This window comes from Mugil cephalus, chromosome 6 (genome assembly GCF_022458985.1).
Source record: "Mugil cephalus isolate CIBA_MC_2020 chromosome 6, CIBA_Mcephalus_1.1, whole genome shotgun sequence".
NCBI lineage: Eukaryota > Metazoa > Chordata > Actinopteri > Mugiliformes > Mugilidae > Mugil > Mugil cephalus.
Window position 1 is genome coordinate 12370675 of NC_061775.1, and position 12323 is coordinate 12382997.

At 44.1% G+C, this 12323-nt stretch overlaps 1 protein-coding gene across 1 annotated transcript; it reads right to left on the reverse strand.

Annotated features, from left to right (window-relative positions):
* Positions 1 to 314: 314 nt before the first annotated feature.
* On the reverse strand, positions 315 to 10199 carry boka (BCL2 family apoptosis regulator BOK a). The gene is made up of 5 exons (XM_047588367.1): positions 10009 to 10199; positions 9398 to 9761; positions 7994 to 8122; positions 4430 to 4593; positions 315 to 1585 (listed from the first exon to the last, which is right to left on the reverse strand). Exons 2-5 carry the CDS (start codon positions 9621 to 9623, stop codon positions 1460 to 1462), a joined length of 645 nt encoding a protein of 214 aa, XP_047444323.1. The 5' UTR covers positions 9624 to 9761; positions 10009 to 10199; the 3' UTR covers positions 315 to 1459.
* Positions 10200 to 12323: the final 2124 nt, after the last annotated feature.

A 12323-nucleotide genomic window follows, 5' to 3' on the forward strand; every position in this document is an offset into this window, starting at 1 on the left:
CCCGAGCTCCATTTTACTCTCATCTGAACCAAGAACAATCTTCCTGTTGACCTTTGAGTCTCACATGAGATTTGATATCAGATTCCTTCAGCAGTGGTTATCACTTTGCCACTTCTGAGCTTCTTCAGGGTGGTCTCATGGTGTCCTCCCTCGCTAGTTTCCTCTTGCACAGTGACTCGGTTTGTGAGGAGGGTCAGCTCACGGGAAATTTACACATGTGATATGTTCCATTTCTTAGTGATGGATTCAACATTTTTTATCCCCAAGTTTTTATCCCAAGTTATACTTTGCAATAGCATTTTCTTTGAGTTGTGTGGAAGTTTTTTTTTTTTTGTCTTCATAGTCTAATGTTAGTCAGGAATACCTTGATGCCACTTAAAACACATTCACAGCACTCAGGTGATCTCCATTCCAGTAAGTGTGAGACTAAAAGAATCAACTGGCCGTTCCTCCACTAAATGAGGCCAGTCACTTTGAAACCGGGTAAGTATGTATACAATCATTATTTTACATGAAAAGCCAAATTATCCAAAGAAAATATTTAAAAAGGAATAAAAATTTAAAAAATCCAAGGGGATGTATATGTTTTGCAGGCCTTGTAGGACAGGTGCACCCACAGCTCATGTATGGTTTAGACAAAGTGGCTAAGAAAATACTGTACATACATGGATAAATGAATGTTGTAATCACCCTCATTCTACAAAAAAAAAAAAAAAATGTGTCAAAAGAAGAGATTTTCTACAAACCACATTAACTGGCCTCAATTCAGGTGCTCATAATTGACTCCAAAGGTTGAAAACACACTCTGGTACTTGATATTGCGCATTAATGATTAAACGTAGTGTGGTGTTTTCCATCATCCGCCCAAATACAGTGTGAAACTACAATTCCATAGTAGAAACAAACCAGGCTCTTTGTGAATTTCGGTTCCATTGCCAAAATATCTTATTTCGGCCTTTCTTTAGTGAATACATGCAAAAATTTTAAAACATCAGAGGGATTCACTTTCCCCCTTAGGAAAACACTGCTCTTGAACTACTGAAATATGTGTTATCAGTTCAACCTTTTGTTCTGTTACACAGAGCAGAGGCCCCCGAACAAATTCCACGTCACAAGTGCAACCTCTCATCAGGGCGCTCTCAGATGACCTCACAGTCAAACCATGTGCAGCAGTAACCGGTAAGTTACCACTAGGGGGCAGCCACAACAGACAGTTCTACAGAAAGTGATTTTATACATTCATATCCAACGTGTGTCATGATACATGAACAATAAATAGAAGCAGGGGGAGCTGGGAGAGTTCGTCGTGTGCGGGAGGGGAAGGTGTTCATCAACGAAGGATCAGTGCAAATGAGTGTAAACATAATCCAAAGCAAGAGGGCGCTTTAGGTGGCGGTGGTGGTGGTGGTGATATACGGTTGCTGGTCGGTCTCCTCATGAGTCCAATGTGTCACTTTTTTCACTTCTCCCTGAGGAGGTACAGCACCATGGCCTTCAGGTAGTGTCCAAAGGCACACACCGCAGACACCAGCCAGTGAGAGCGGAAGCTGGGATCAGTGTTCACCACACACTTTGTTACATCCACCTGTGAGGGGAGACAGAGGGGGAGAGGGAAGAATTCAATTTATGAAAAAATGAATAACCTAAACAACACAGTGACTTATCCCCCACCCCCTCGAATCCTCAGTGACAAGGTGTGCAGCTGGCACAAGAACGGCATTTGACGTTACAACCGATCTAATTTTAAAACTGGAAGCCGTTGATAGACAGTGAAATACCACAGACGGCACAGTTTAGTGTCAGTCCTGACACTAAGCACTTCTCCCTCCTCAGCTCCCCTCGGTTCTTTCAATCACAAAATGTCCTCTGGGTTTCTTACGTGCTGACATGCTCCCTCAGTCTGGGTTTGGGCAGCGGCAGTCGAAAACACATCCTCATTTGTCCCTATCAGGGTCACTTATACAATGCATTGCACGTCGTTTTTTGTCACACTCCACTTATCTTCAAAACAAAACAGGCTTGGTGCCATGTTTTCTGACCACAACAAACGCGCATTTGTTCGCTCGCCGGGCTGAGCAGCGCAGAGCACAGACAGAAGCACCGTGTTCCGTCTGGTGGCGGTTCATTCATTGCTTCTGCAGACTTTATCGGAAAGCCTGCAGGCTTACACTTAAAACTCTACCCTCGGCTCACATCTGCCCTTCTGCGCACAGTCTTGAACTGGCCGTGTCGACACGAGCGTGCATCCAGGCCTCTAACGTCAAGGCAGCAAGCTCCAGCAGAAAGGACAGAGAAGAGAGGTTGGCGATAATTGAAAATAATGAGCTCCATGGGTCGTCCTTCCACCGGCAATTCCTGCTAATTATATCACAGGCTTCATCAGAGCTGAACCAATCCATCAGCCTCCATGTGCATAGACGTTCTCCTCCAACTATGTTCACCCCAGAGAGGCCTGCAGCACGTTGTAGCAGCAAAACAGTGCTCGTTCTCACTACAGCAGCGGAGAGGGTCTCAGAGGTAATGAAGAACCAGACACCCAAAATCACATTCACTGTCCTCACAACATCAGTGTGTGTGGGTAGAGCCAGTGAGTGGAGTCAGTCATAACCTAATATAATCTGACAGTTATTCTCCATAAATGTATCCATATTCTATTTACATGTGTCGGCCATTGGAGAAAACCGGGTCAATCATATCTAAGACATGACGGTACATCATAGTAACATAATTTCTTGTAAAGGGGAAGTTAAACTTGTTTAAATGATAAGATATTAAAGTGAAGTCAGGAAAACAAACTGCTTGCTTGCTGAAAGAGTGTTTTGCAGAACCTCCCACAGCCCCGGCCTTAAGAACCACAGCGCAACCAAGGGATGGTTAAAAATAAAGAAGTGTGGATGACGGTGCGTGACTAAAGGATGGCAAACTTAACGCTAACACACTGTAATTAACTTTAGTGAAGTCATCATCAGGTTCCCAAATATTTCTTTTTGAACTATTGTCGTCACTTACATGATTGAGTCAATCGACACTTAAGAGTTTTTATTTGCATTAACATTATGACCACTTCCTGTCCCTCCTAGCCTGGACTGCACCAGACCTCTGAAGGTGTCCTTTGATATCATGGCACCAAGACGTTAGGACTTATTTGTCCAGCACATTCCACAGATACTTGATTAGATTGAGGTCTGGGAAACATGAGGCCAAGTCAACGTCCTTAAACTGGTTGGTGTGTTGCTCAAATCATTCCCAAACCATTTGTTTCTGCTCTGTGGCGAGGAGCATTGTCCTGCAGAGAGAGTGTGTAAATGTTACGTAGCATTGTTTAGGTAGGAGCAGGCCGTCCTCCATTGCTGCGGGGTCCAGTTCTGATGCTCGTGTGCTCATTGTAGGAACTACTGGCGGTGGTCAGGGGTCAGCACGGCCTCTCAGTCAGAACCAACATTCCTCTTTTCAGCTGCTCGAGCTACAAGAGCTTGTGTGTCGGAACAGGCCACACAGACTTCCCTCTCTGCATGTATCAGTGAGCCTTGGCTGCCCCATTACTGGTTCGCTTCTTTTCCTTCCTGGTTTAACTGCAGACTGGGAACACCCAACAAGAGCTCCGATGCTTGAATACCTTCCACTCGTTCATTTTTCCGGTTTCAATCACATCAACTCTGAGGACATAATATTCACATCCTGCCTAATGTATCCCACCCACTGATCGGGGCCATGATAAAGACATAATTGGTTTTATCGACTTAACCTATGCAGTAATTTGATCCAATTTGGCAGTTAGCTTGTTATATTTTTCTCAGTGTAATTTTATAGCAGCTTTTTTTTTTTGTTTGTTTTTTTGTCTGCAGGCTACTGTAGGAGTAAAACCTGAACACAGGAGGCTTTAGTATTTACCATCAACATTAAAATATTTAGTCAGAATTCAAAACCAGCACAGCCAGCAGTGAAAAATGTTAAAATATTAGAGCGCTGATACTGTGTCAGCTATGATGACCGAAAATAATAAACATGTTTGGACTGCGAAGAGACATTTGTGCATGAGTGAGCACTGCATTTATGATTAAATTAATTAACCTATAAAAAAAAAAAGTGCTCAGATTATACCGGCTGCAGCCTGCAGACGTTCGTGTATCATTTCGTTGTGGGAACTCTGAGAGCTGAGTCTCACATGACTTTTCTTTTCGTCCGGATCTGTTCCACATAACGACATTCACAAACAAAGGGGTGTGTTTTCGCCAGGGGTGACATCCAACCAACAGACTCACAAACAGTTTCACAAGCACTAAATCCTGTTGAACATTATCCGAGCCTGTAGATGTCGGTGTTACCTTCAGCTCCCTGTTGTGTAACTGCGTGTGTGTGTTGCATCATCAGCAATATTCGCCCTCGACGGAGGCGCCGCGCGCTAAACGTGAACTGAAGGTGCTCTTACCCAGCCGCCTCGCTTTTTTAACCAGGACGTCAGACTCTTGCGCACAAACTCCCCCATGCAGTCGACGATGGTGTGGACCATGGCCGGGTGGCCGTGGCGTACGCAGTCCACCGCCAGGGCCCCGGCCACGGCATACAAGGAAACCACCTTTCCCCATGTCACACCTAAAGGAGGACATCACAAGTTGTAGAGCTCTGAGGATAAAAAAAAATAAGGTGCATACTCACGCAAACATCAATAAAAGTATTCCCTAACACTGATGAATGAACAACACTGAAGGTTATTTAATGAAAACATCATTAAATATCTGAGAGTTCTGCGAAAACGGCTCCGTTTTGGATATTCGGAGTACGCGTCAGCACTTTTGAAATATGAATGAAGAATTTAAACAACCTCAGCAGCAGCTATGGAGCTGGGCCTGCATGCCTGTGGGTCCCACAAAGAAGAAAACCCAAACCGGAGGCTCAGCGCTGCTGCAGGCAGGTTGGCGGGCGGGCAGTACGCCTCGCCAGATCGGTGAGCGGATCATTTTTCCAGTTTGGTGTGCGTGCTGAGTAGAGCTTTCTGCTAAGACACCATTTACAGTAAGAGCTTCAGACTGTCTGTGCAGTGTTTATATGTCAAACGCATATAAACCGGGCCCCAGCTCTATTCATCTTCTGATTCTTTCCTAGAATCTCATAAAAGGATCTCAGGTTTCTCTTTAAGAAAGGGGGGGGGGTTCTTTTAAACAAATGGTATTGGGTTCACGGCTTAGAAAAAGGCAGCAGATGCAGTTAAAGCATAAAACAAATGTATTTATATGAAAAATTGCTTTAAAAGCTGCAGTCACATTCTGCATAATTCCTCTTGTACTGCAGCACCTAAATGGCAGCAATGAGCTGGAGCAAGAAAAAAGAATAAAAAAAAAAAAACGTAAGTATGAAGGAATACTAAATCAACATCACCCTCAGAACAAAAGTAATATGTTCCTGTTTTTAAGAGCGTGTTGCAAGAGGATGGTGATAGTGTCGTGAATGAGGTAATCCAGTGTAAATAATGGGAACAATAAGATGTAAAACGTCACCTTTCTGAAAAGACTTTGTGCGAACTGGAAAAGGTCAAACGTACTCATGTTCCCTTTGTAAATTCCTGCTCATGGTTCTGTTGTTAGTGGGGGGGTGGGGGTGGGGGGGGGTCTCTTGGTCCTATTGGTTGAGGGGAGGGGTCTCTGTGGATCATCACACAGATTTTCTTTTTAAATGTTTCTTTGAGTTGTTCCCAAACAGTTTATGTGTGTGTGTGCCCGTGTCAGGCATTGTTACGGGGTGGGGGTGCCTGGTCTGGTGTAGGTGGGTGCTACATGTCACAGTAACATCCACACGAACGAGTGCCAGGTCCAAAAGTTTGACATGTAGTTTAACATGTTGTTAACTGCTCCTGTCAGTGTATTTAATGTTGAGCCTGATCTGTGCATGAACATAAAAGTTAAATAAATAATAAATTGTGCAGCTATAAAGTTCGACTTTCTCACAAGACTCCTTGTCCCAGTTTACATGAAGCGCAAGAAAATCGAATAACTGTTCTCCTCCTCCACACTAGGTGGCGATACGTGTCTTTTCACGTTAATACGGCCCGATTTCCGGGTTGACCTATTACGTGATATAACAAACAAGAGTCGTTCACGCGGCGGACCGGCATTTCAAACAACAACCAGACGGATAAAATCTCGTACGTAATGTTCGCGCTACTTCTGGTGCAGGTAAGATCCGCGCTATCCCTCAGACGGTTCTTCTAGCGGCTCAGTTACTCTTCTTCTTCTGCGCCTGGCTTTCTTGGACGTTTTTATTGCGAGGTCACATGCCAGCGCAGCGGTGGTGGAGCATGCGCACACGCATTATCCGATGGAAAACTCCGATTCCAATCACATTATCTCGGTGTCTCAATCGGATAATGAGAACTCCGATTTCAATCGGAGTAACGTGTTTACATGCACTTAAGTTCTCCTGTTATAGTCCGATTGAGGAAATAATTAGTTTTCACGTACATGTAAACACACCGAATGTCTTATTGGCAGAACCTTAATTATTAATCATTAAGGTAGCGATTCATTAAAGTGTATAAATGCTTTACAAATGGTGTTTTTACCAGAAAGTGGTATCAAACCACACCTAGCTTAACATAGGTGCAAAAAGGAAACGTGTAAATGTCCCATTAGGATCTGAGGTTTCATCAGACCACTATCTGAGTCAGTGCTTTAGTATTATCCTTAACAGATATTTTAATCTTGCAAATAACATTTATGGCCGCGTGGGAGTGGCGGAAACTAGCTGTAAATGCAACACTGATTCATCATCACGTTACTAGTTGATATGGGACATCTAATAGACAGTAGCAACTATCTACACATCCTGCAGACACAAACAACAGCAGTGTTCAGTTGAGCTCATAGCAATATTTACTCTCCTTTTGGTTCTGGGTCATTTTTTTCCCCTCCCAACCACTGAGGGAAACGTCACGCTCATTAGCACCAAAATGCTCCAATTTGTCCACTAGCTTCTTGCTGACTTTGTCTGTCTACCATCAATAGACAAAGTTAGTAAGATGAGTTGTGAAACGAATCAAAACAGTGGAGCTACGGACCGTGGGGCCTAAACAACGTGCGTCAGAACGGTCAAAGGCCACAGCGTTGAATGTACGTGAAGATACTGACGCTGTAATTTATCTCTGAAATGTGGAAAGCAACAACCGACATCTGTGACAAGTCAGACAAGTTTGTGGTTGTAATCTGCTGCTGCTCAGGACTTCCTCTTCACACAGTGACTCGTCCAGACTTCCAGCTTTTTGTGTTTGTCAATATGCACACTGTCTTCTTTGATGGTTTTATTTTCAGCTACTGTCGGCTGAGGCCTAAAAGCGTTTCTACTAAAGGTAATCCCCCGCCATTAGTCATGACACAACTATGAGAGCATGTCTGAATTGAGCCACATCTAATTTGACTATGTTTCATGTTACTCTGTGATTTTTTTTAAAGTAACCCTGTGTTGCTGAGGGCTGTTGCTTGATATCAGCGGTTTATTACCTTAGCGGCAGATTATTTTCTTGCATTCCCCGAGGAATAAGTCAGTCGGAGCTGATGACAGGGCTCCTTGGGTGGGGTCCAAATTGTCTGTAACAATCACTTGCTCCGGCAACATGTTAACCTAATATGGACTGAATGCTTTCCCTGCCGTTCTTTTCCTGTCAGGGGATAATGGCTGCACCGAAATATCCCCCACTCATGGAGGATCGGAGCAACGTAGGATGTGTTTACATGAAAAAGTAGCTAGGAGAGAGTTTATTCTAAAGAGGAAAAGTCGTCATTTGCTAAGTGATTCAATTCAAAAGCATGAACAGGAGAAGTAACCTAAGTTCTCCACATTTTCAGAGTCTTCATTGTTTCAAGCTTAGGAGTTCCTACAGTGGCTAATTTAACTTCCTTAAAAGCGCACCTATCTTGCTGCATTTGACAGTTCGAATCGGTGCAGACCTGCACTCGTTCACATGATGCACACGACTACATCTGTGGCAGAGAACCAGATTTACCTGTGGAGAAAATATCCGCTGCCACAGCCAGAAAGGCGTCGGACACCACGCTCTCCAATGCCACCGTGATGTTCAGCTGCCGTGCCACGTTGCGGTACACGTTGGGGCGCAGGTACTCCAGCTCATCACCTGGCCCGAGACAAGACGAGAAACCAAACTTCAGTCAAAACACGATGTGAATTCAGCTGTCTGTTTGTAGCGCGTCTGACTTTTTTCATATAGACCAGAGACATGATTGGTGGGACAGTGTAGCTTTAACATGAAACGATAACACATTACTCCTCTTGCAAATAATAATAAAAAAAAATGTTGAATTTGACAACACAATATTGCTCAATTTAAGCCTCTTTGTGGTCTTGCTGCTACAGACATGCTTGGTCATTACTGCTCTGGTGAAGGCTCAGTTCCTAAGTCAAAAAGGGTCTAGGTCTAAGTCAACTGGTGCTTTGCATTTACGTGTGCACCACAGTTATTTGCAGTAGCAGTAGTTACTGTTCCAAGAAAGTGACGGAGTCTAGTTTCTTTTTAATAAATGGATAAAATGTAGTTTTGATTTAAGTTGCATTTTTGCTGATACTTGGATGAGATGCTTGTTACTGCATTCAAGTCTGAAGCTACTTAGCTTAGCTTATAAGACTGGAAGCGGGGAAAGGCCGTCCATAGATACTGCTAAAACACATGGATCTCCATCAAAAAACAAACATTCTTCTCGAGAATCAACTTTTTAACTGTACCGTTTAATAAATTTGTGAATGCTTTTATAACTTTAAATCTAAGGCAGCCAAAAAAAACCTGCCCAACACGGAGGTGGATAGTCAGGTAAAAGCTGGGCGAGCAGCCAGGGAGGAGTACTTGATGCAAACTAAACAGTGTCCCTTCATTTTTCTGTGGGATTCCCGAGAATCACTTCCAGGACTCAGAGAGAAAATAATCCTGTGACACATTCCTGGACGGTGAAATCTGCATGCATGACTCAAGGCAACCTGAAGCGTTAATTTGGAAAGAGACCTGAACATTCAGCAGGAAAAGAATCATCATTCATATTTATTACGCCACTGTTGTTTTTCTTAAGTATTCTTCTCCACCAGGATCACATGTGTTGTCAAACTCGTTCTTACGTACACTCCTTGTTCCTTTTAAACTGAATTGACTGAAAATGTGTCACTCTTGTTATTCTAAAGTATAAATCTTTAAAACATACCTCAATTGGCTTAACGTTTCCAAGAAAAAAAAAAAGGCAAGAACACAATCTGTGCGTTCTCGATGGTTAAGCAAATACATAAGGTCAGCGTACAGACATTTATGATGTGTGGGGATGTGCTACATGCGTCATGGAGCACGCAACTAAACGCGAGCTTAATTTCTTTATTGTGGCCTGCGTAAAAGTTTTAAAGCAGGACTCACCGAGCCACAGGAGCACCGCCGATATCTCCCCCAGAGTCCCACCTGACGCAGCCAGCCCGTGCTCGGGCTTGGACCAGCCGATGCCGGCGCGGTTCAGCCTGGAGTGGATGTAGTCCCTGCACAGCGCTTTGGCCTGGGACACCAGCTCCTTGTCGGTGGGCGAGCGATCGAACACTTCGGCTGCGAACACAGAGGAGCGGCGCAACATCTCCATGCCCCCAGTCATCGGCCGCGGGGTGCGCTGCTCACCTCGCCGCCCGCACCGCCTCGCTCAGCGGCCGCTTCCCCCCCTGAGTCACCCCTCCACCCCGCAGCTTCAACTCTCTCTCCCTCTCTCTCTTCTAGCGGACCCGTGGAGATTATCCTGCAGAACAAAACACGCGGATTACTTCGTGGACATCTTCTGATAGCCCGGGCAAAGCCTCCCGATGCAAACGCATCAAAGCGTGAAGCCTCATGTGAGAGGCGTAAAAACCACTGCAGGATGCTGCTGGGGAGAAACGAGCAAGTCCAGCGAGGAAAAAGTTTGACACTGACGCCAGAAAAAGCTGAATGCGTAAATATGTGCGCATGTTACAGAGCGAAGTTATAGGCAATTCAATTAAACTTACCCGAGGTGGTGCCAAAGTTAATACTCCCTTACTACAATATCATCCTCGGCAAGCTTCCCCTCGAGATGACGCTGAGCAGAAGAAAAAGTGTTTTCGACCCGCAATGAAGTGAGGATTTACTGACACTTCATGCGTAAAAAATCCTCTCCAGTTTCAATCTGACAGGCTTTCCTTCTAAGGGCACTTATTGTGGAGTCCAAAGGCGGAGATAGCAGCAACAACATTGGCCCCTCCCCCCTCCTCCCTCCTCCTCCCCCCCATGCCCCAATCCACAGACGGAGAGGATATGACCCAGTAATATCTGAGCGGTTAATCAATAACCCTGTTTATCAAAGGCGCGTCTATAACAAATCATTTTAACGGAATCTCTCTTGATCCCAAGTATTCTGAGTTTTATTGATCTACTAAAAAAAAAAGACGTTTGTGTAACAGAGAGCAGCATCTGTTTGAAAGTGAGGCGCTGACAATTAAGTTGTTTCTCATCTCTCCATCTGTGACAAACAGATGAGCAGAATGTTCAAAATGTTTAACTGAGGCCAAAACCACAAAGGCGTCCCTAAATATTCTGGACTAAACACGTTCTTTTAATTACACAGAACACCACTTCTGCGTTGACCCATCTGTATCATAATAATGATCACCAGATTTGTGCTCGGACTTTGTTCATTTTTTAATTTTTATTTATTTATTTTTTGGATTTAATTTCGTTTAGGTGCATGTGTTGACAGTATATAATTATATTTCCACTGGAACATTAAAACCACTTACAGGAGAAGTGAATAATATTGACCGTCTTATGACAGTTCAGTGTTCTGCTGAGAAAGCTTTGGACCTGGCATCCATGTGGATGTTACTTAGACACCTCCACCCTATAGCAATGACACTTCTTGATAGCAGCATCCATCCCCAGCAGGATGCAGCCTGACGCAGACAAACCCTACTCTACTTAATCTCTCAGTTAGTTTCAGGGTCCTTGGCCTGGAAAATGTTGAAGACCCCTGATGTACAATACATACTCCAGTTGTTAGTCTGGGCGGCATCTAGACAGTTTCCTCACTGGGTGTCCTCCCTACCCTATGTGACCGATGTCACAGCTGCCTCTGAAACTAACCCGTGTGCTTTTACAGTATAATTCACACACTTTCTTCTATGACATCCTCTGTAAATTGAGAGAAAACCTTTTCTAAGCATCTGTCAGCGCCCAGACGCAGTTGAGCAAACGAAGGTAAGTTATCATAGGGAATGCAAATGCAAACTTAAAAGAGGAAACCGTTGGTAATATATGTGAAGAAAATCCTCATAACGTTTGAAGGTAAAAACCATGTGCAGCTAAACTAAACCATGCATTTTGGACTACAGCACATCAACTCAAGCTGAAGGGGAGTGATGCCTCTGAACCAGCCTGAGTATTAATGCCAATGGTAGGTATAGTGTATTTTCTTATCCCGCACAAAGTCAGATGTGCAGTTTATAGGCATGGATCTTCTCATCCAACCCACAGCAGGAATGCAAAAAGGCATTCCCCACCCCGCAAAAGATTTATTTAAGCTCCAGTCCTTTGGTGTGAATTAGATGAGGTGTGGCCGTTGGACTCATGACTCATGAGTGTTTTTACAGGGCCACACTGTTGTCATTGCTCTAACAGGAGGAAATGATGCAAGTTGAAAGCACACAGTTATACAAAGCCTGTATTGTTATATTACCATTATTATTATTATCATCATAAGGTGTATCAAATGAGGCCTTCTTTGGCATACTGATCCACTTGTTTCTCTACAGTTTTAAAATCTTATTAAGGTGTGAAATCTTGCAATCCTGTAATCGGGAAAGTATCCATTAACCTAAATAAGGCACGTATAACATGTATATGAGACATGACTTGCATTTAGTGCTGAAGGTAGTAATCAAACAAGGTGTCTAATGGCTGTGTAGGTTCAACTCCCATCAGGACCCAGCTGATGCGGAGGTTCTGTGTAGTCATGTCATGATTCAAGTAAAACCCTTAAGGCAGGAGATGGAAGGCAGGCACACACCTCCTCCACTCCCCAGAAGAAAAAAAACCTGTGTGCGGTTCCCATTGGCAGACAGGCATTTCAGGGGAAGCCACCACACCCAGCGTTGATGTTTGGACCTGCCCGAGGAATGCCCTGCTTTGTTCAGCAGAGACTGACATCAGATCGCATATCCCTGTTCATACAGAAGACACAAAAGCCATCACGAAATAACTGTAACCGACATCTCCAACGCGAAGACAACGCGGAGAGATTTGGCCTCTCTTGCCATCAGAAATCAAACCTGTCGAATAAATAAATGAG